This window comes from Dromiciops gliroides, chromosome 2 (assembly GCF_019393635.1).
Source record: "Dromiciops gliroides isolate mDroGli1 chromosome 2, mDroGli1.pri, whole genome shotgun sequence".
Classification (NCBI taxonomy): Eukaryota; Metazoa; Chordata; class Mammalia; order Microbiotheria; family Microbiotheriidae; genus Dromiciops; species Dromiciops gliroides.
The window spans coordinates 698,267,577-698,291,778 of NC_057862.1; the positions used below are offsets into that span (position 1 = coordinate 698,267,577).

General features: G+C 47.4%; 1 protein-coding gene across 1 annotated transcript; it reads left to right on the forward strand.

Moving 5' to 3' along the window:
• Positions 1 to 932: 932 nt before the first annotated feature.
• On the forward strand, positions 933 to 13,978 carry LOC122744551 (b(0,+)-type amino acid transporter 1-like). The gene is given in 6 exon segments (XM_043990085.1): positions 933 to 1,670; positions 6,573 to 6,706; positions 7,767 to 7,896; positions 8,078 to 8,214; positions 9,173 to 9,260; positions 13,680 to 13,978. Coding segments are annotated over 6 exon segments (1,461 nt in total). The 3' UTR covers positions 13,914 to 13,978.
• Positions 13,979 to 24,202: the final 10,224 nt, after the last annotated feature.

Sequence of the window (24,202 nt, forward strand, 5' to 3'; positions counted from 1 at the left end):
TTCAGCATCTCTCCAAAACACTCCCTTCTCTTCTCCAACACTGCCCCTGCCCTGGTGCAGACCCCGTCACCTCCAAGCTGGACTACAGCAATCCCTTTTGGGGGTCTGCCTGCCTCAGGTTTCTCTCAGCTCCAGTCTATCCTCCATTCAGCCACCAAAGAGATCTCCTTCAGGCACAGGTGTGACCACGTGGATCCCCTACTCAACCTCATTGGCTCCCTATTGCCTTACCTCCATGAGCAAATAGAAAAGGGTCTCTTTGGCATTCAAAGCCCTTCCTAACCTGTCCCCTCCTTCCTTTCCAGTCTTCTCACACCTCCCTCCCCAACATGAACTCTTGGATCCAGTGACACTGACATCCTGGCTGTCCCATGAACAAGGCCCTCCATCCCTGGGCTCCAGGTGTTCTCTCTGGCTGTCCCCTTGCCTGGAACACTCTACCTCCTCTGCTCTGACTCCTGACCTCCTCAGTTTCCTTTAAGTTTCCCCTAAAATCCCACCTCCTACAGGCAGCCTTCCCAAGCCCTCCTCATGCCGGGGCCTGTTTGTCCTGCATCCAGCTTCTCAGTGTGTATTTGTTTGCTTGTTGTCTCCCTCTTAGACTGTAAGCTCCTGGAGGGCAGGGGCTGTCTTTTTGTCTCTCCTTGTATCCCCAGGGCTTAGCACAGGGCCTGCCGCATAGTAGGTACTTAATAAACGTCTTTTGAATTTGCACTCAGTTCCCGGACTCCAAATGTCTTTCGCACTGGACTGACCTGTCCCAAGTGAAGTCAAGGGCGCTCTACCTCCAGAGCCTGGCCCCTTCACCTGCTGCTTCGGGGCCCTTTGTCTTGTTGGCCAAATTCCAGGTATAATCATTAACTTCACTCAGAACAAAACTCGGTCTCTGCCCCTGGCTGCCCACAACACCTGTTGGCAACAGCTCGGAGACAATGAGCGAAGAGGAGAAAAGGCTGCCGTTTCCCAGAGATGCTGAGCCCGCCAAGCTGCGGCTTCAGCGGGAGCTGGGACTGGCCAGCTCCGTGTCAATGATCACAGGCTGTATGATCGGCTCCGGGATCTTTGTGAACCCTCAGCACGTTCTCTACCAGATGGGGAGTCCCGAGGGGAGCCTGGCTATCTGGGCTGCCTGCGGCCTCCTGGCCACCCTGGGGGCTCTGAGCTATGCTGAGCTGGCCACACTCATCCCAGAATCCGGCGGAGACTACGTCTACATTCTTCGCATCTTCGGGTCCCTCCCCGCTTTCCTAGTGATTTACGTCTCGACGCTGTTGATAAAACCCGCTGCAACTGCTGCCATGTCTTTAGTTTTTGCGGAGTACGTGGTGACCCCCTTCTACCCCGGCTGCTCCTCGCCGCCAGAGGTGCTGGTCAAGTGTGTGGCCGCTAGCTGCATCCTGATCCTTGCCTTGGCCAACTGCCTGAGTGTCCGGCAGGCCACTCGGCTGATGAACGTGTGCTCGGTAGCCAAGGTCCTGGCGCTGCTGCTCATCAGTGGCGGAGGGCTCTGGGTCCTGGTCCAGGGTCGCGCCGGGGAGACCCTCCAGAACACCTTCGCCGGCACCACGCAGCAGCTGGGAAGCGTCGGCATCGCCTTCTACCAGGGCCTCTGGTCTTTCAGTGGCTGGAACTACTTGAATTTGGTGACCGAAGAGCTGAGGAACGCCAATGTGAGTGCCACGCCCCCCCCACCCCCACCCCGTGGATCACACATTGGCAGGTTTGATTCCTAACTCGGGACCACTGACCGTGAGGAACAGGACTGCTCAGGAGTTAGCCTGTTCTGTTTGCATTGCCTCACACACACCCCCAGAGACGCCCCCCCCCAAAAAAAACCCTTCACTTAATTCATTGCCCTCTGTGAAGCCTCCTGCCTGGCATGGAGCGGGATCGCGAGGAGCCAGTTCAGCCACCATCTGAGCACGTACTTTGTGCTTGGCACAGTCCTAGGAGCTGAGAGCACAAAGCCAAAAACCAAAACCCACAACAGGAAGCAAGGTGTTTTAGGAGGTAGATGCTGTTCCCGCTCCGTTCTACAGAAAAGGAAAATGAGGCTTATAAAAGCTAAATGACTTGAACCAGGGCCTTCAAACACAGGGCTCCCAGAAGCCAAGCCCACCCTTCTGTCCCCTGGAAACTTACTTCCAAGCAAAATGAGTGGGTCTGACTTCAGGGAGGCCACAGTCTCCTGGGGGGGCCCAGCATGTGCATAGAGAGGCTACAAGGAAGGGTAGGAGAGCTCTGACCAAGTACCCCAGGATAACAGGAGGGACTGCTCCCTCACAGCTGGGGAGATAGACAAAAGCTTCCCCAGAGATCCATCAGTCAGTCAGTCACCGGGCATCGAGGACTGTTGGGCACTGTACCAAATTCTGGGCACACAAAGAAAACCCCAGGGCAGCCTGGGCTATAGGACCTCTAATTCTATCCAGGGGGGCAGGGCGGTGGGCACGGACTGGAAGAGAATTTCAGCATCGAAGAGAGGAGGTGGGATTGTATGGCACACAGAAGTGTACATGGGTGGGGGGAGAAGGGGAGAACCAGAAACTGCTCATGGACAGGTTCTGGAGCATTCAGAAGGGAAGCACCGGCAGAGGAGACTGGGCAGGTGTGGAGGGTTTTTGAGGGCAGGTTGAGGAGGTGGTAGTTTTCCCCTGAAGCAAGGGCCTTTCCAACCTGAAATTGGCATTAATTTTTTAAAATTAATTAATTAATTAGTTTGTTTGTTTATTTATTTAGTGTGTGTGTGTGTGTGTGTGTGTGTGTGTGTGTGTGTGTGGCAATTGGGGTTAAGTGACTTGCCCAGGGTCACACAGCTAGTAAGTGTTAAGTGTCTGAGGCCAGATTTGAACTCAGGTACTCCTGACTCCAGTGCTCTATCCACCCCGCCACCTAGCTGCCCCCCGGCATTCACTTTAAATGGACAGTCAAGCAATGAGCCAGGAGAACCCATGGAGGAGGAAAGATGAGGTCTGGGGAGTAGATGAGAGGACTGGGAAGGAAGGGAGAGTTTCTGCCCTGCGGGTCGCTCCCCACCTGGTTTCCCAAGGCTGCCTCCCTAACCAAAGCACTTGGAATGCTGAGTAGGACTGCAAGAGGGAAGGCTAAGATGAAGAGGCCCCAGTTTCCTGCCAGCTCTCCTGGGGCACCCTGGTGCAGGCTTCGGGCTGTATGGGAGGGGTCCAGCCCTGCAGTCCTCCCAACCCACATTGGTCGATGTGACTGGCAGGGCAGCAGCTTGCTAGGTAGAGGGTAGGGTTGAGCTTGGGAAGCCTGCTGGGGAGACAAAGCAGCCGCAGGGACCCTGGGTCTTCTGAGGCTTACTAGCTTGGGCTCTGGGACCAGCCTCTTCCTCTCCCCAAGCCTCATCTTCCTCCTCAGTGAATCGGAACACATACTTTCAGAACTCACCTCATAGGTATATGGTGAGTGAGGGCCATGGATGGGAAGGCTTGGAAACCTTGAAACTCCCGGGGGTGGGGAGGGGTACTCGGTGCTGCTGTTGTCCTTAGGAACTTATTGCAGCAGACCTGGGAGGTGAGGATGACCTGAGAGCCCCAGATAGCCACAAGGTTTCCCAGAGATAGAAAAGCTGCCCCTGGAAACCAGATGTTTACCCCTTAACTCTGGAGGCTTTAATGTGGGGCAGGGAACACTCCTTCAAGGTCATCCCCTCCCTCCCCCACCCTCCCTTTACTATCCCTTCCCCGCTACCCTCCCATCTTCCAACCTTGTCCTCCCCCCTTCTCCCTCCCATCCCTCCCCCTTCTCCCTCCCATCCCTCCCCCATCTCCCATCCCTTCTGGGCCCCAGGGCTCCTACTAGATCACCTCCCTGGGTTTCTGGCTGCCCTGGACTCCCTCAAACTCGGCCTGGGCTAAGACAGTAGTTAACCATTCACCTGCAGTGCTCAGCAGGCCAGTGACCTCATCCTTACATCTACCTTTAGGAATGCTGACCTCAGCTCAGGTGTAAGGGGGAGCCCTCCATTCCCACCACTGCCATGCCATTAGCTTGTATTTATTTACTTACCTATCACAAGCAGTGAGTGCTGAATACTTGTCTTTTTACTAAGTGATTTCCCTTAGCTCTTTCTATAACTACACTCTTACCTGACTGGTAGATGGTTAATCACCAACTCTCAGAAGGGAACAAAATCTGTCCCAACATATTTTGTTTTTGTTTTTGTTTTTGTTTTTGTTTTTGTTTTTGTTTTTGTTTTGTTTTGTTTTGTTTTGTTTTGTTTTTGCGGGGCAATGGGGGTTAAGTGACTTGCCCAGGGTCACACAGCTAGTAAGTGTCAAGTGTCGGAGGCCGGATCCGAACTCAGGTACTCCTGAATTCAGGGCCGGTGCTTTATCCACTGCGCCACCTAGCTGCCCCCTGTCCCAACATATTTTAAAGTTTCATCTGCATTATTCAGATTTCTTCCTTCACTTCCTTAAGGCTAGACAACAATAAAGCAAGCCCTGATTAGTAGCATTTGCCAGTTTCCAAGGTATAAATGTGCATACTGATACTGAAATTTAATAATCAGCTCTCTCAAGCCTGTACCAGCTGACTCCAGGTCACACCTTGCCCTTATAGTAAACGTCCTGTTGTATGTCTCTTCTTTTCTTCCTCCTCCCTTTCCCTTCCTTTCCCCTCCAGGTCTTCCCTCTACCTGACACTGCCCTGTGTTGGGGGCTGCCCACCTCCATGTGGACTAACATCCCCTACACACACACACACACACACACACACATTCTCTAGCCTAAGCAGACCTGAGAGCTGGAGGATCATGAAGCAGCTTAGATCAATTCCACTCAAGGAGCACCGATGTGCTCTAGCACACGAAGAGCTGGTGTTAATCTTGTTTTGTAGAGCACAACTGAGGTGCAAATGCTCTGTTTCCACACTCCCAACACTACTGGCAGCTTTTTGGGGGGGGCAGTGAGGGTTAAGTGACTTACCCAGGGTCACACAGTTAGTACTCGGTCAAGTGTCTGAGGCTGGATTTGAACCCAGGTCCTCCTGAATCCAGGGCCAGTGCTTTATCCACTGTGCCACCTAGCTGCCCCTACTGGCAGCTCTTTTACAGAATCAGAGAATCTGACACCTGAAGGGGACCTTGACAGCTAGTCCAGCTCAAACAGGAAGGGGAGGAGGGAGGAAGGGATGAGGGAAGGGAGGGAGGGATGAGGGGAAGGAGGAAGGAAGGAAGGAAGGAAGGAAGGAAGGAAGGAAGGAAGGAAGGAAGGAAGGAAGGAAGGAAGGAAGGAAGGAAGGAAGGAAGGAAGGAAGGAAGGAGGGGAGGGAAGAAGGAAAGAAGGAAGGAAGGGAGAGAGGGAGGGAGAGATGAGGGGAGAGAGGGAGGAAGGAAGAAAGGAGGGAAGGAAGGAGGGGAATGAGGAAGAAAAGGAAGGGAGGGAGGGAGGGATGAGGGGAGAGAGGGAGGAAGGAAGAAAGGAAGGGAGGGGAGCAGCTAGGTGGTGTAGTGGATAGAGCACCGGCCCTGGATTCAGCAGGGCCTGAGTTCAAATCCAGCCTCAGACACTTGACACTTACTAGCTGTGTGACCCTGGGCAAGTCACTTGACCCCAATTGCCTCACCAAAAAAAAAAAAGAAATGAAAAGAAAGGGAGGGCGGGAGAATGGATGGAAGGAGGGGAGGGAGGAAGAAAGAAAAGAAGGAAGGAAGGGAGGGAGGGAGGAAGGAAGGAAGGAAGGGAGGGAGGGATGAAGGGAGGAATCTGCACTCTGACTTCCCAGGCAGGAAGGTGCCAGCTTTGGCTCAACACTTCTAGGGGAGGGAGAGGGACCCACCAGGAGCCCCAGGAAGCCCATCCCACTTTGCCACAGGGGTCTCTTTCTGACCTGCATCCTCAAATGGCCTCTTTGCATCTTCCCCTCCAAGGGCTCCTCGTCCTGCTCCCAGAAGCCAAGCAGAACCAGGCTCGTGCCCTTCAGCAGGAGAGCCTGCAGCTGTGCCCACCCAGCATCCCCCCCACACTCCCTTCCCAGGCTGAGTCTCCTCCACTGGTCACCGGGACTCTGGGCCCCTCCCCTGGACAGTGTGCAGCTTATCACTGTCCTTTCTAAACAACAATGCCCAGAACAGATGGCTGCCCTCCAGATGAGGTGTGAGAAGAACCTGTGGCCTTCCTGTAGGCCACAGCTCTCTTTACTTCGGCTTCCTAGGGCCCAGAAGAGGCCAAGGGTTTGTGGGCCTAAAGGTGGTGTTTATATAAACGTTAAGGTCTTCTCCCCTCCCCTCCTCCTCCCCCCTCTGCCTCCTCCTCCCCCTCCCCTCCCCTCCCCTCCTCTTTTTCCTCTTCCTCCTCCCCCTCCCCCTCCTCCTCCTCATTCTTCCCCCGACCTCATTCAGCCCCTTTTGAAGGCTCAGCTGGTCCCCTCCTCATTCTGCTAGTTCCGTGTTCTTGGATGTGTCTGTAGACCTGGATGCTAAGCCCCCAAGGACAGCCAGGGGCCTTTACCCCCAGCAGGCACGGAAGAAAATGCCTAAACCTCGAGCCTCTCCCGTGAGAGTGGGGGGAGGGCCCTGGAGCCTCTCTTTGCATTTCCCTCCACAGAAGACGCTGCTGTGGGCTGTTGTGATCTCCATCCCCCTGGTCACTGGTCTCTACATCCTCGTGAACCTGAGCTACATGGCAGTCATGAGTCCCAGCGACATCCGGGACTCCAGTGCTCTGGCTGTCACGTGGGGGTGAGCTGCAGACACAGGGTGTCCTGTGTGGGGAGACCCTCCAGGCTGGGCAGAAAGAACAATGTGCATCCCTAGAGTGGCTGAGTATTGACAAAGCTAAGTGCCATTACTCCCATTTTTCAGAGGTAGAAACTGAGGCCCAGTGAAAGAAAAGCCTTTTCCCCTGAAATCCCTTCCAACTTAAAAATGAGTGGGAAATGCCTTCAGTCTCCACATGGCCCTCAAGGCTCTTTCTCAGGACCTTCCCCTTGCATAGGACCCCAAGTATAGACTGGGAAAGTGAGCAGCCTCTGTTACCCAGCTGGCAAGCGGCCAAGGGAGGATTAGAACCTGGGATCCTGGAGTTGGCTTTTCTCTCCTCCTGTTCTCTATCCCCATCCATGGCCAGTCCTTCTCCTGTTTGTGTCCCTTCCCTTCCAGTATGCCTGCCTGGCAGGGAGAGGGCTCAGGGCAGATTCCAGGCAGACGGTGGCCAGCCCTGGCTTTCGACCCCCCCCCCCTTAGCCTCACACTGTAGTCCTGGCACTTCCTCCTTCACACACTGATAGGAACAATCTTCAGGGAAACAACACTGGCCTTAGAAAAGTGAGGGGACCCCAGCCACTGGTAGCCCCTGTCTTGAAGTATTTCACTGGTCCCTACCATGGAGCAGCTAGGTATAGCTCAGTGGATAGAGGGCCAGCCCTGAAATCCAAAAGACTCCTTTTCCTGAGTTCAAATCCCGCATCAGACACTTCCTAGCTGGGTGACCCTGGGCAAGTCACTTCACCCTGCCTGCCTCAGTTTTCTTATCTGTCAAATGGGTTGGAGAAGGAAATGGCTGAGCCCTTCAGGATCCCTGCCAAGAAAACCCCAAAAGGGTCGCAGAGAGTCGGATGAGCCTGCAAGGGCTGAATGATGACTGCTCCTGTGGGCCCTGCTCTGCCCCAGCCGCTTAGAGGGATGAGGCCCCTGCCCCGGGCGGTTCATAAGTTTGCTTGGCTAGAGAGCGGAGCAAGGTAAGGGGCAGAAGGGCCCCAAGTCCACTCGAACTTCTTTTCTTGCTCTTTGTATTTCTCAGGAACCAAATCCTGGGGAATTGGGCCTGGCTGATGCCTGTGTCAGTGGCCCTCTCAACGTTCGGCTCAGTGAACGGAAGCTTCTTTGGCGGGAGCCGCATGTGCTATGCTGCCGCCAGGGAGGGCCACATGGTAAGGAGGGGCTTCTTCCTGCGCCTGCGGGGAGCCCCTTCCCCAGGCCCCGATGCTCCGGCTCAGGCAGGAGCCCGCCCCCATCCTCTGAGGTAGCCCTGGTCCTTGAATGCCCATCCTGTCCTCCTGAGGGGTCCCTGCCAGGGCCTGACCCCCTTCTTCCTCCTGCTGTGACTTTCAGCCAGCTATCCTCTCCATGGCTCACGTCCGCCGTCTCACCCCTTCTCCAGCGCTGACTTTCACGTCCGCCATAGCTCTCATCATGATCATCCCGGCAAATTTCAGCAGCATCGTCAACTTTTGCAGGCAAGTGTGAAGGTCCTTGGGGAGATGGGGGGGGGGGGGTGTTTACAGTTGGGTTTGAAAGATCAATCAAGATGGCGGGTAAACTGGGAGACAGATCTTTGGGTTTTAGTGGGCGGGACCTCAAGGTGAGTCACCAGCACGAGTCAAAAGACTGAATCAAGCCTGGGCTACCTATACCCAGGAGCGTAGTTGTTAGGAGTAAGGAGAGGGAGAAAAAAAAATTTAAAAAAAAATTAAATAAAAGGGGCGGCTAGGTGGTGCAGTGGATAAAGCACCGGCCCTGGATTCAGGAGGACCTGAGTTCAAATCTGGCCTCAGACTCTTGACACTTACTAGCTGTGTGACCCTGGGCAAGTCACTTAACCCTTATTGCCTCACAAAAAAATAAAAAGAAATTTTTAAAAATTAGAAAGAAAAAAAAAGGAGAGGGAGAGTTACTTCATCTGTGCTGGCCCTGGTCCTGAAAAACTTGACTCAAGACAAAGGCAAGTGGTGTAGGAGCTTTGCTGTGGTTGGATGGCTGGCAGTCACAGCAGGAGGAAGAAGGTGGTTAGGCCCTGGCCAGGACCTCGGGGGAGGACAGTCCCAGGGGATGGGCAGCAGCAGCAAACATTTCTGTGGAGTTTGTTCCCAATGTTCTTTACACGTGCCATCTCACTTGACTCTCCCAGCAACCTTGGGAGATAGGACCTAGTATTAGTCCCACTTCCAAGTGGAGAGAAGGGAGACCTACAGAAGTGAAGAGTCTGCCCCAGGTCCCAGAGCTCTGCAGAAGCCAAGCCTGGGGCTCCCTGACTCCACAGCCTCAGGGAGAGCTGCTGTTTCGTAGGACCCGCTTTGTTCCCCTTCTCTGCCCAGCACACTAGTGGGGTTGGTTATAGGAGAAGTGGTCTTGTAGTCAGTCAGCAGGCTGCCCCTAGCAAGTTGTTGGCCCCAGATGCAGGGAATAAGCCACTCTGTTCTCTCTTAGCTTCCTAATATGGATAATTCATGGAACTACCATCAGCTGCCTCCTTTATGTAAAAATTAAGAAGAAGGACCTGCCAAGATCATACAAGGTAAACTGAGTCAGCACTTACCTTGTGCTAAGTCTGGAGATATCAATACAAGGACAAGGACCCTCAGGCTCTGCCCTCAAGGAGCTTACATTCTAATGGGGCTACAGAAGGAAGGGACTGGGGTGGAGACCTTGGGGAGCGATCCAGGGAGTCAGAAGCAGAGCCAGGACAGGAATGGTGGGTCTGGGCCCTTCCTCAAAATGGAGGTTCCAGAAGAACTCACCCATGAGAGAAGGACCGGGTGAGGACCCTTTTTCTCACCTCAGCCTCTTGTTCTACACATTCAGTTGATAGGTGTCAGCTGTCTTGCGGGCCACAGGTCTTAGGGCTCACCAGAAATAAAGAGGGTGTGAGCCCAGGCAAGGGACAGAGTAAGCAAAGGGAAGAGCTCAGGTGAGAGGACCTCCTGTTCTGCTGAGATTTCAACAGCCTGGACCCCAGAGCTGGTCCAGGTCTCTAGGTGTGGGCCATTGGGGTCTGCAGTCAGAGTTGTTCGTGGATGCTAGAGACCCTCTGAGCAGCCTGGCAAGGCAGGAAGAAGGCTGACCTTGGAATTAGGAGAAACTGGGGTCAGCAAGATAGATGGCAGAGCAGTTCTTTTGGGGAAAACTCCTTTAACCAATAAACCTCAAAGTCAATCAATAAACACTTATTAAGCACCTGCTGCATTGGCTCAGTCATGTATACCTCATGCAAGACGGGTGCATTCCTAAAGACCTACTCTATGGTGAGTTAGCCTCAGGCCAAAGACCTACTGGATTCCCCCAGCTTCGCTATAGAGATGTATGCAAACGAGACTTGAGGGCTCAGGGAATAGACACTGGCAGCTGGGAGGAGATGTCCAAGGACCGAGCCAGATGGAGTTCAGTACTCAGGAGCAGCTTGCGAAACTGAGATGGGCCTTCAAGCTCGGGAAGAAGAAAAACGAGTGAGACACAGGAACGGACAGGCAACAGAGAGCACAGTTTTCTGATGTCCTCGTTGAGGCAGGAGCTGCGGCTCCCGTAGAGGACTGCACAGCCACACTGTGGCCTGTGGCTCTTCAAGGCGCTGATCCATGGTTGTCTGAGACTGGTGGAAGCCTAGCTACTATGGGCCAGGAGCTGAGCTCTGGTTAGCCCTATGAAGCCCGGAGGTATGATCCAGCTGGCTGTCATCTTCCTCCCCATCCTGGATCAGCTCTTCTTCTTCTTCTTTTTTTTTTTCAATTTGCAACAAACATTTACTTTATTTTCCAGTTACACGTAAGGGTGGTTTTCAACATTCATTTTCATAAGATTTAGAGTTCTGAATTCTTCTCCCTCCCTTTCCTCCCCCCTCCACAAGATGGCAATCAGGTTATATATGTACAATCCACAAGTGTTCTTTTTATTAGTCCTTTCTATAGGGGTGCAGAGTAAGCTTCCTCATTAGTTCCTTGGAATTGTCCTGGATCATTGCACTGCTGAGAGTAGTTAAGTCATTCACAATTGCTCATTGAACAATACTGCTGTCACTACGCACAATGTCCTCCCAGCTCTGCTCACTTCACTATACATCGATGCTCATTAGTCTTTCAAGGTTTTTCGGGGATCATCCTGTTTGTCATTTCCTATAGCACAAGACCATTCCACTACAATCATATAACACAGCTTTTTCCATCATTCCTCAATGGATGGACATTCCCTTGATTCTCAATTCTTAGCCTCCACCAAGAGTTGCTATAAATATTTTTTATACAATTTTCCCCCCTTTTCTCTTTTTCATGTTTACTATTGTTAACAGTTTCCCTTCCATCCTATTCCCTTCCCCATGATATTTATTCTATTATCCATCTTCTTTCATCCTATCACTCTTCAAAAGGGATTTGCTTCTGTCTGTCCCCTCTCCCACTCTGCCCTTCCTTCTTTTGCCCCTCTCTCTTTATCCCCTTCCCCTCCTATTTTCTGGCAGGGTTAGAGAGATTACTCCACCCAATTGAGTGTGTACATTATTTCCTCTTTGAGCCAATTCTTATGAGATTGAGGTCTTTGAGCCAATTCTGATGAGTATTAGGCTCATTTACTGCCCAGATTAAATAGATTACTCCACCCAGTTGGTGTGTCTGTTAATCCCTCCTTGAGGCAGCTCTGATGAGTTTAAGGTCTTTGAGCCTTTTCTGATGAGTGTAAAATTCATTTACTGCCCTGCTCCTCTCCCATCTCTTCCCCCACTCCATAAGCCTTTTCTTGTTTCTTTCATGTAGGATTTCACCTCTGCACTTTCCCCTCCCCCATGTTAAGGGCTAAAATTCTAGCTAGTCTGTCTAAAATATCTAATGAGTGGTCGCCAATAAATTATAAACTTTAGCAAGAGTTAGACTTTTGGGGGCAGCTAGGTGGCGCAGTGGATAGAGCACTGGCCCTGGAGTCAGGAGTACCTGAGTTCAAATCCGGCCTCAGACACTTAACACTTACTAGCTGTGTGACCCTGGGCAAGTCACTTAACCCCAATTGCCTCACTAAAAACAAAAAACAAAACAAAACAAAACAAAAAGAATTAGACTTTTAAGCATTTATTAAGGAGAATAAGAATTTGGTAAAGAGAGAGAAAAAGGCCTACATTCATCTATCTGATAAAGGGAGAGCACATTTCTAGCTCCCCTCTCCACCAGAGTCCAAAGGAAAGAGAGCGAGTCAGAGTACCCAGCTCTTCCTTCTTCCTCCCACTAGCAAACGTTACTTTCTGAGGCCAAAGAAAAGACGCATGTTTTTGCCCTCAAAGACCTTCCTTTCATGGCGGAACTTTTTACAGTAAGTCTCCAGCAGGTGGCATCATTCCAATGGTTACACCCAGTGAATTCCCTTCAATCCTCAATTTAACCCTAAAGATGTCATCACCTAGCTAAGTGACACAGTGGACAAAGCATCACTCCTGGACCCAGGGGGATCCCAGCCAAAACCTGGCCTCAGACACAAGACAGTCACCCACTGTATGACCCCAGGTATGTCCCCCAGCTCCAATTTTTTTTTTTTTTATGGTTCTCTGGAGTCTTGTATTTGAAAGTCAAATTTGCCATTCAGTTCAGGTCTTTTCATCACAAATATCTGAAAGTCTTCTTTTTCATTAAAGTCCCATTTTTTCCACTGAAAGATTATGCTGAGTTTTGCTGGGTAGGTGATTCTTGGTTGTAATCCCATTTCCTTTGCCCTCCGGTCCTTTAATGTAGAAGCTGCTAGATCTTGTGCTATCCTGACTGGGGCTCCACAGTACTTGAATTCTTTCTTTTTGGCAGCTTGCAATATTTTCTCCTTGACCTGAGAGCTCTGGAATTTGGCTATAATATTCCTAGGAGTTTTCCTTTTGGGATCTCTTTCTGGAGGTGATCGGTGGATTCTTTCAATTTCTATTTTAGCTTCTTCTTCTAGAATTTCAGGGCAATTTTCCCTGAGGATATCTTGGAAGATGGTGTCTAAGCTCTTTCCTTGATCATGATTTTCAGGTAGACCAGTAATTTTTAAATTATCTCTCCTGGACCTATTTTCCAGGTCAGCAGTTTTTCCCAGAAGATATTTCACAATGCCCTCTATTTTTTTATTCATTTGGATTTGCTTTATTGTGTCTTGGTTTCTCAAAGTCACTGGCTTCCATTTGTTCAATCCTCATTCTTAGGCAATTATTTTCATCAGAGAGCTTTTGTACCTCCTTTTCCATTTGGCCAATTTGACTTTTCAAGCTGTTGACTTTTTTCTCATGTCTTTCCTGCATCACCCTCATTTCTCTTTCCATTTTTTCCTCTACCTCTCTAACTTTATCTTCAAAGTCCTTTTTGAGCACCTCTATGGCCTGAGACCAATTCTTATTTTTCTTGGTAGTTTTAGATATAGGGGCCCTGATGTTGACATCTTCCTCTGAGGGTGCCCTTTGGTCTTCCTTGTTACTGAAGAAAATTTCTATGGTCCTCACCTTTCTCTGTCAGCTCATCTTGCCTTTCTTTTACTTGACTTTTAGTTCCTTAAAGTGGGGCACTGTTTCCAGGCTGCAGTACTGGATTAGCTCTTCTGTGATCTCCTCTCCTTCCTTTCTTCCTACCTCTCCTGCTCCTGCAGGGAAAGGAAGCACCCAGTCTGCATACTCCCCATGCTAGAGATCACAGTCTTGGAGGTTCCAGCCTCCTTGTTAGATTCCTTGTTTCTTGTGAGATCAGTGGGGAGGTAGCAAAGGTAAGATGTGATTGATCGATGGAACTTCCTCTAAGGAGCAAGCGGTAAAAGTCCTTGAAGGCCACTGGATGAGATGACCCTCCATCAGGCACAGAGTTGGTAGAAGACCCAGCTCCCTGTCTCCAGCTCCAGACCTCAGTCTCCACATTTGTGAAATGGGGGCTGGGCTGTGCTGATGAAGGCTGGCGCGCCTTTGGGAGTTCTCAAATAACCAGTGACCATGTTCTCTTCCCTGAAGGTCCCCATCTTCATCCCGGTCATTGTGTTGCTGGCCTCCATCTACCTGGTCTTGGCACCCATCATGGACAAACCACAGATGGAATTCCTGTACGTCTTCCTGTTCCTGCTCAGTGGCATTGTGGTGTATTTCCCCATCGTGTACTTCCGATACCAACCCCCATTCTTGCAGGCAGCCACGGTACAGCTTCAGTTCTTCCTAGAAGTGGCTCCAACTATAAAGAATGTGGACTGATGGATTCTCCATATCCCACCATATCCCTTGACTTGGCTTAGTATTTTTCTTTTCTTTTTTCTTTCAGGGCGGGGTGGGGGGAGGGGAGGCAGGGCAATGAGGATTAAGTGACTTGCCCAGGGTCACACAGCTAGAACTCAGGTCCTTCTGAATCTAAGGCAGGTGCTTTCTCCATTTCACCACCCAGCTGCCCCCTCGACTTAGTATTATTATTTTCTATTGTAAACTTAGTTGGGGCAGCTAGGTGGTGCAGTGGATAGAGCACCAGCCCTGGAGTCAGGAGTACCTGAGTTCAAATCCGGCCTCAGACACTTAATACTTACTAGCTGTGTGACCCTGGGCAAGTCACTTAACCCCAATTGCCTCACTAAAAAGAAAAAAAAATAAAAAAAAATTAAACTTAGTGAATGTGGATGGTTCAATGTACAAAGAATAGAGCCATCCCATTGGGAAATGGCTGAACAATTTATGTTATATGAAGGTGATGGAAAGTGGCATAAGCAATAATAAGGGAGATGAGTTCAGAGAAACCTAGGTATATTTGTATGAATTGATGCAGAAGGAAGTGAGCCATTAGAACAATTTCTACAATAACAATAACATTGTAAAGACAAGTCATCTTGAAAGACTCAGGAACTCTGATGAACAGTATAAAGGAACCGCAAAATCAGAGGCCTCATAATTAAACTTGCTGCTCACACAGAGAGGTGACAGGCCTAGTACAGATTGGGACACATATTTCTTTTGTTTGAGGTGATATGGAAAAAGGGGGACACTAGTGCACTGTTGATGGAGCTGTGAATTGAACCATCTGTTCTGGAGAGCAATTTGGAACTACACCCAAAAAGCTATAAAATGTGCATCCCCTTAGACCCAGCAGTAGCACTGCTTAGTATGTATCCCAAAGAGATAAAAGAAAAGGGGAAAGGATATTTCTAGCATCTCTGTTTCTGCTGGCAAAGAATTGGAAACTGAAGGAATGCCCATCCATTGGGGAATGGCTGAACAAGTAATGGTCTATGAATGTCATGGAATACTATTGTGCTATAAGAAATGATGAACTGGATGGTTTTAGAAAAACCTGAGAGACTTATATAAATTTATGTAAAGTGAAGGGAGCAGAACCAGGAGAACATTGTATCAGTAATAGCAATATTGTATGATGATCAACTGTGAAAGATTTAGCTACTCTGATCAATACAATGATACAAGAAAGTTCCAAAAGACTCATGATGAAAAATGTTATCTATCTCCAGAGAAAGAACTGATGGACTGAGTGTAGATTGAAACATAATTGTTTCACTTTATTTTTCTTGCTTTTTGGCCACATGACTAATATGGAAATATGTTTTTGCATGATTTCAAATGTATAAGTGAATATCACATTGGGTTGGAGAGAGGCTGGAGGGAGGAAGAGAATTTACAACTCAAAATTTTAAAAATAGTATTAAAAGTCATTTTAAAAAACAGTGAATATGTAAATTTGTTTTACTCAACTAAACATGCTTGTAACGGGTTTATTTTTCTTCTTTTCTCAATGGGAGAGCAGAGGGAGGGAGGGAGGAGAAAAGGTGGACTTTCATATATTGAAAAAAATTAATGCTTTTTTTTTTTTAATAAAGAAAAGGCAGGGGGGCAGAGCCAAGATGATGAAGGAGAGGTTGTGACTTCCTTGAGCTCCCAATAAACCCATCCACTCACTCCCAAATAATGCCATAAAAAACCCCAAAGCGGCCTAACTCCTCACATAAGAACAGAGTGAGACTATTCTCCAGCTAAAAAACGGCAATTGAGATAACCTGCTGATCTAGCTGAAAGAGGAACTCAGCTGATGCCTCTGAGTCTTCAGCGCCAGTGGCCTCTTCTGAGGTTCAGCTCTCAGATGGGTGAGCAAGTTCCTTGGTGAGCTGGGGTAAAGTGGCTGTAGTCTCTGCTGGAGTTGGGGTGAAGTGCCATGGTTCTGAACCAGTGGGGCAAATCAAGTGGTGGCAGCCCAGTGGGGGTAGGGCACAGGCACGCCAAGCTTCTGACCATAGAGAATCAGATTTCAATCAGACATCTACTTCCAGCTTCAGATGAGTTGGCAAAGAAAACAGCGGACAATAGACAGCTTCTTTGGGAGAGGGGTAGACCAGAATATACCCTCAGAACAGGATAACAACCTCAGGGCCCCTACATCCAAAGCTTCCAAGAAAAATATGAATTGGTCTCAGGCCTTGGAAGTGCTCAAAAGGGACTTTGAAGAGAAAGTAGGAGAGATAGAAGGAAGATTTAGAGAGAGGGAGGAAAAAATGGAAAGAGAAATGAAAGAAATGCAGGAGAGTAATGAGAAAAAAGTCAACAGTTTAAAAAGTCAAATGGGAAAGGAGATACAAAAGCTCTTAGAAGAAAATAATTGCCTAAGAACTAGGATTAAACAAATGGAAGCTAGTGATTTTATGAGAAACCAAGAAACAGTAAAGCAAATCCAATTGAATGAAAAAAATAGAGGGCCATATGAAATATCTCCTTGGAAAAACAGCTGACCTGGAAAAAAGATCCAGGAGAGAGAATTTGAAAATCATTGGACTACCTGAAAACCATGACCAAAATAAGAGCCTAGACATCATCTTCCAAGAAATTGTAAGGGAAAATTGCTCCAATATGCTAGAAGCAGAGGGTAAAATAGAAATTGAAAGAATTCATGGACCACCTCCAGAAAGAGATCCCAAGAGGAAAACTTCCAAGAATATTATAGCCACATTCTAGAGATTCCAGGGGCAGCAAAAAAGGAATTCAAATACTGTGGAGACACAGTCAGGATAACACAGGGTTTAGCAGCTTCTACATTAAAGGACCAGAAGTCATGGAATATGATATTCTGGATGGCAAAGGAACTGGGACTACAACCTAAAATAACCTACCCAGCAAAACTGAGTATAATGTTTCAGGGGAAAAAATGGGACTTTAGGGGGCAGCTAAGTGGCACAGTGGATAAAGCACCAGTCCTGGATTCAGGAAGACCTGAGTTCAAATCTGACCTCAGACACTTGACACTTCCTAGCTGTGTGACCCTGGGCAAGTCACTTAACCCTCATTGCCCTGCCAAAACAAAATGGGACTTTAATGAAAAAGAGGACTTCCAGGCATTTGTGATGAAAAGACCTGAACTGAATAGAAAATTTGACTTTCAAATACAAGACCCTAGAGAAGCATAAAAAGGTAAACAGGAAAAAGAAATCATGAGGGATATTAAAAGGTTAAACTGTTGTGAGATTTAAAATTGGATATTAGATCATAAATCTCCCCTCTTTAACCTTTCCCTTAATTTATCTCCCAGACTAGTAAATGGAAGAAGCTTCTGGTTTTCTAGTTAGAGCTCTTATTGTATGGTAGTCACAAGGTGATGTTGACTAGAAGGATAGGAAAGTAGAAATACAATACAAATCGTCTTAAGTCTAAGCTTAGTCTATATTCCGTATAAAACTCACCAAAAGCCCAAGGCCACCTTTGGAGAGAGAGAAAGACTGTGTCAAGCGAGTGCTGCTGGTAACCGCGAGCTGGGCCCAGTCGAACTCTCGTCAGCATCAGCCTGTGCAGCGCAGTCAGGAGACCAGCAGAGCAGAAAAAAGTCCCACTTCCGTTCTCTCCTTGCCTTTTAAGCTCGCACCCTGGAAGTGGAGTGCTAGCGGACAGTCTGACGTGCACAGCAGGCGGACTGGCGTGCATAGCTCATGCCATTGGTCTCCTCCCCGAAAGGGTGGTCCTTAAAAAACTGGCGTCTTTCAGTTATCCTAACCGATTGTTTAAAAACTTTCATTTTTTTTTTACCACACTGTTTACATTCTTACTTGAGAAGATAATACTTCCAACTCATAAGAACTTTCTAAGTATTAGGGCAGCTGAAAGGAATATACATAAACAGAGGGCACAGGTGTGAATTGAATATGAAGGGATGATATCTGTAAAGCATTTGTCCTTGTTTTTTGTGGGGCCCGAAGGATGGGGTGACATATGTCTGTGGCTGGATTTGGGTTCAGGGCTTCCTGGGTCCAGGAATGGTGCTTTGCCCACGCTATCATCTAGCAGACCCATGATGACATCTTTAAAATAAAGTAAAGGGGTAAGAGAAATGCACTGGAAGAAAGGGAAAGGGAGAGGTAGAAGGGTGTAAAAAAGCTCACATAAAAGAAACAAGAAAAAGCTTATGGAGTGGAGGGGGAAATGGGGAAGGAGTGGGGGAATGAGTGAGCCTTACTTTCATCAGAGTTGACTCAAAGAGGGAATAACATAAACACTCAGGTTGGTATAGCAATATATTTTGCCCTGAGTGAAAGTGGGAGGGGAAGGGGGAAAAGTGGGGAGAGGTGAAGGGAGGGCAAATTGGGGCAGGAGGCAGTAAAAAGCAAACCACTTTTGAGGAGAGATAGGGTGGAAGAAGATAGAAAATGGAGTAAATATCAAGTGGAGGGAATAGGATGGAAGGTGATTCAGTTAGCAATAGTAACTGTGAAAGAAATGATGAGCAGGATGATATCAGAAGGACTATGAAAAATGCAAATCATCAACAGAGGAAGAACTGATGGTATTGGAATACAGATTGAAGAATAATTTTAATTGTTAGTTCCTCTTTCTAAAGTTATTCCATCTATTTTCTTTCACAACTTGACTAATGTAATGATGCTTGGCATAACTGCATATGTATGACTTGTATTGAATTGCTTGATTCCATAGGGAAGGGTGAGGAGGGAGGGAGGAAGAAAATTTAGAACACAAAGTTTTTTAAAAAATCAATGTGAAGAAATGATGAGCAAGCAGATTTTAGAGAAATGTGGAAGGACTCACATGAACTGATGCTGAGTGAGATGATCAGAACCAGGAGAACATTGTACACAGTATCAACAACATTGTGTGTTGATCAACTGTGATAGACTTGACTCTTTTCAGCAATACAGTGATCCAAGATAGTTCCAAAGGACTCATGATGGAAAATGTTCTCCAAATCCAAAAACCAATCAACCAACCAACCAACAAAAGAATTGTGGAATCTAGATACAGATTGAACCATTCTATTTCTACTTTTTTTTGTTGTTTTCCTTTTTTTGAGTTTTTTCCTCTTTGTTCTGATTCTTCTTTCACAGCAAGGCTAATGCAGAGATATGTTTAGTGTGACTGTACATATATAACCTATATCAGATTGTTTGCTGTCTTGGGGAGGTGGTGATGTGGGATGGGGCACCAAATGATGTGGGATGGAATTTGGGGTCAAATTAATAGTGAGTTGTCCCAAAAGAATTACAAGACTCAGTGACTCAGTTTCCCAAGTTTTATTGCAATACTGTAAGTGATCGCAGGGAGAGAACCAGAAAAGTGGAAAGGTATCTCTTGATTAGTGAAAGAAAAGACAGTTATATTTATAGTATGGATAAATTGATTATCAGTCTCATAATAATCTCCACCCTTGGGAGGTACAAGGGAGGGCCTGTCCTACTCTATTCTCCACCTTGGGGAGGTACAGGGGAGGGTTTATCCTAATTTGGAGTTCCAGGGGTCCTAAGCCAACCCCCAAAGTGAGTACCTTTTTCAGTGGAGGTGTGTTTTGGGGGTTTACACGTCATAAGGTGAATCTGGGGACAAATTTGGCCTTTTCTGCACATGTCTCTTTCTGGTTCCCATGCTTAGTTTCAAAACACCTTCGTTTTTCATTAGAATTTCTATAGGCTGTCATTTAGTCTAAGCTCATCATGGCCTCTCTCCTTCTATTCCCATTATGGGCACTGATTTCTGTGGGTTCGATAACCTAGCATAAGTTATCCATTAAGTGGGGTCTAACTCCCTTCTGGAGCTCATATCTGAATTAAAGCTTGGGTCTTAGGTTTTTCTGTTAACCCTTTTTTTTCACCTCTTACATCGGGGGAAGGAGGGAGAAAAATTTGAAACTAGAAATCTTATAAAAAACCAATGTTGAAAATTATCTTGGAGGCGGAGCCAGAATGGTGGAGGAAAGACATTAAACACACAGAGCTCCTGACACAATTACACCCAAAACAGCAACAAAACAAGTCCTGGAGCAGCAAAACACACAAAAAGATGGGCTGAGATTATTTTCCAGATGTAAAGGGGGCCATACTGGGCTGTGAGCAGAATCTAACCCCGATCAGGCTGACACAGATCCCAAACACACTGCACAAGGGGAATTTACCCCCAGCCTCCGAATCAGCTGAAGCACCAGTGTCTTCTGGAACTAAGCTTACCTTCAGGTGAGATGGCTGAACAGCTGGCCCGAGGTGGGAGGGTGGTGGTGGAAAACACAGGGGTGTCTGTGGGACCTGAGGAGGAGTTCAGATATCCCACCCCAGCAGAGAAACAGGAAGAAATCTTGAGCAGCAGGAGGGCCAAGTTGGCTCGAGGTTATCTTTGGACCAGAGAACAGGCCAGGTGAGAGAAAAACCTGCCTTCCCTCAAACCAAAACACCTGGGACCCTCTAAAGCTTGACACATTGTAGCTTGCAAGTAAGGCCTCACTATAAGAGGGAGCTAAAAGTCAAGTAAAAAATGGCAAGATGAGCAAGCAAAGAAAGTTGAGAACAATAGAAAGTTTCTTTAGTGACAAGGAAGATCAAGGTGCACCCTCAGAAGAAGATAACAACCACAGGGCCCCTACATCCAAAGCTTCCAAGAAATATATGAATTGGTCTCAGGCCTTGGAAGTGCTCAAAAGAGACTTTGAAGAGAAAGTAGGAGAAATAGAAGGAAGATTTAGAGAGGTGAAAGAATGGAAAGAGAAATGAGAACAATGCAGGAGAGCTATGAGAAAAAAGTCAACAGCTTGAAAAGCCAAATGGAAAAGGGGATAAAAAAGCTGTCTGATGAAAACTATTGCCTAAGAACTAGGATTGAACAAATGGAAACTAGTGAATTTATGAGAAACCAAGATACAGTAAAGCAAATCCAAATGAATAAAAAAATAGAGGGCAATATGAAATATCTCCTTGGAAAAACAACTGACATGGAAAATAGATCCAGGAGAGATAATTTGAAAATCAATGGACTACCTGAAAACCATGAACATGTAGGGACCAATTTTTAATTGGGGAGTGTTAGCTAGGCAGCTCACCACAACATTGGGGAAAGGAAGGAGATCAACAGCTTCCCTCAAAACAGAGCAGGATTTATTTAACAAGAACAAACTTTAAAAAAAACACACACACACACACAAGCAGGATCAGTAGGATTAAGGGAAAGGAAATAAAATAGGGAAATAAATGCAACTTGAATAACACCACCACCCAGGAATCAGCTGAGAACACACAGCAGTGTCCTGTCACCTTCCAGCTTCAGGCTAAAATGGTGAAAAACCACCCTTCTTCCCAGCAGACCCCAGGCTGACCACACACAGCCCCAAGCCAATTGGCTGGCCGATCTGACAGTCACATGACTGCCCTCACTGGGCTTTGTGGAAATTTATTTTGATTTGGGGACCCTATCTTTGGGCTGAGATTAGAAAGCCTTAGGCCCTCAGGGTCTCTTCTGTGTGGGAGGTGCTGGTGCCCCTCCCCCTCTGCTTCGGCTGAGCCAAAAAGCCCCGTGGGCTGTACAAGATGCCAGGTCAGGCAGCTGGGGGGAAAAAGCCCCCAGCTTCCTCCGACCTGAGCGGAGGTATCTGAGAGATGCTGGGCTCTGGGGTAGCTTGTGCTGAGGCACGTGAGGCTCGAGCGTGCCCCCAGCCCCAGCCACAACCCTGGCTAGTGGATTAGCTTGGTGTGTGGGTGCAAAAAGCCCCGAGATTTGAGTGGAGAAAAGAAAGATATATATAGACCTGGGGGTTAGACTCAAGAGGGAGGCAGAGAAGAGGACTGGGAGGCGGCTGACAAGATTGGAAAGGTTGGAGATAGAGAGACCAGAGTGCAGCAGATGAGAGACGGAGGCTGCAGGGGCACAGGAGAAGGCTAAAGGACTAAGAGCAAGGAGGAAAGGCCATCGGACAAGATTAGAGGGACGACAAAAGAGAGGCCGAAGGGCAGACTGACGGAGCAGACAGACAGAAGGTTGGTGAGAGAGAAACACAGGGGGTCAGTGGTGGCAGTAAGGAGAGGAAAGTGAGAAGCAGGGGGATTTACAAAGTGAAAGGGGCTAGGAGTTAGAATAAAGGACCTGAGTGCCCTAAGGCAGGAGGCCACAAGGCCCTTATTGTATTAAAAAAGTTCCAGGCACAAAAGGTGGGAAGAGACTGCAGGAACGCAGTCAGGTTTTACCTTTTATTTCCCTGTATTCTTAATTTTAAATAGTATCTCATAAATAAACTCTGCTTTGATTATTTAGTTAAGTGGCTTCTTAATCCTGTTCTTATCAATTTTGGAAGTGGAGCAGTGTGGTGGAACTTTATAAATGACCCACATTAAATTAATAGCAGTCAGATAGCCAGCTAGTCAAAAGTCCCCAGATTAGTCCTCCAGTCAAATTAGCCCCCAAATTAGGCTAGTCATCAAAAATATTTTCACAGCTTCCAGTCATAATTTTGCTAGGCCCATATAGGTGTTGGTGAGTGGTGATGACGTGAGGTGCCAGCGCCATGGCAATGGCTACAACCAGTGGATGGAATACCATGTCGTTTGCAGAGGCACTGGCCTCAGCCCCAGGCCAGTGCATGCACTGGGTTTTAAAAATTCTGCCAAAATATGGGGTCATAAAAACCTCAAATAACAATTAATTCTTTACAACCAAAGTAAGAGCTTAGACACCATCTTCCAAGAGATTGTGAGGGAAAATTGCCCTGTTATTCTAGAAGCAGAAGGCAAAATAGAAATTGAAAGAATCCACCAATCATCTCCTGAAAGAGATCCCAAAAGGAAAACTTCCAGGAATATTGTAGCCAAATTCCAGAGTTCCCAGGTCAAGGAGAAAATATTGTAAGCAGCTAGAAAAAAAGAAATTCAAATACTGTGGAGCTCCAATAAGAATAAAACAAGATCTAGCAGCATCTACATTAAAGGACTGAAGGGCATGGAATATGATATTCTGGAGGGCAAAGGAACTGGGACTACAGCCAAGAATCATGGACCCAGCAAAACTGATCATAATCTTTCAGAGAAAAAAATGGGACTTCAATGAAAAAGAGGACTTTCAGGCATTTGTGATGAAAAGACCTGAACTGAATAGAAAATTTGACTTTCAAATACAAGACCCTGGAGAAACATAAAAAAGTAAGCAGGAAAAAGAAATCATGAGGGATATTAAAAGATCAAACTGTTTACATTCCTACATGGGAAGATAATACTTTGAACTCATAAGAACTTTCTCAGTATTTAGGTAGCTGAAAGGAATACACTTAGACACAGGACACAGGTCTGAACTGAATATGAAGTGATGATATCTGTAAAGTATTTATTTTTTTGTTCTTTGTGGGGCAAACACGGTGGGGTGTCTTATGTCTGTGACCAGAGTTGGGCTTGGGGCCTCCTGGGTCCTGGACTGGTACTTTGTCCACTGTGGCACCTAACTAACCCATGATGACATCTTTAAAATAGGGTTGAGGGGTAAGAGTAATAGACTGGGGGAGGGGGATGGGGAGAGATGGTTTGGGGAAAGGTGGTTCACATGAAGGAAACAAGAAAAAAACTGATGGAGGAGAGGGGAAATGGGAGGAGTGGGGGAGTGAGTGAACCTTAATATCATCAGAACTGGCTCAGAGGGACTAACATACATACTCAAGTGGGTATAGTAATATATTTTTGCCCTGAGGGAAAGTGGGAGGGGAGGGAGATAAGGGTGGGGGAGGAAAAGAGGGGAAGGAGGGAAGGGTAGATTGGGGGAGAGAGCAGGAAAAAGCAAAACACTTTCAAGGAAGGTGAAGATGTTCTGCATAACTGCACAAATATGACATATTGAACTGCATGATTTCAGAGGGAGGGTTGAGGAGGGAGGGAGGAAGAAAAATTTAGAACACAGAATTAGCTCAAAGTCCTTAATCTCATCAGAGTGCGCTCAAGGAAGGAATAACATTCACACCCAATTGGGAGGAATAATCTATTTAACCCTACAGGAAAGTAGGAAGGGAAGAGGATAAGGAGGGAAGGGTGAAAAAAGGGAGTACAGGACAGAGGAGGGGACAGTCAGAAGTAAAACACTTTTTAAAAAAAATTTTTTTAAATTTTTATTTTTTTGCGGGGCAATTGGGGTTAAGTGACTTGCCCAGGGTCACACAGCTAGTAAGTGTCAAGTGTCTGAGGCTGGATTTGAACTCAGGTCCTCCTGAATCCAGAGCCGGTGCTTTATCCACTGCACCACCCAGCTGCCCCAGAAGTAAAACA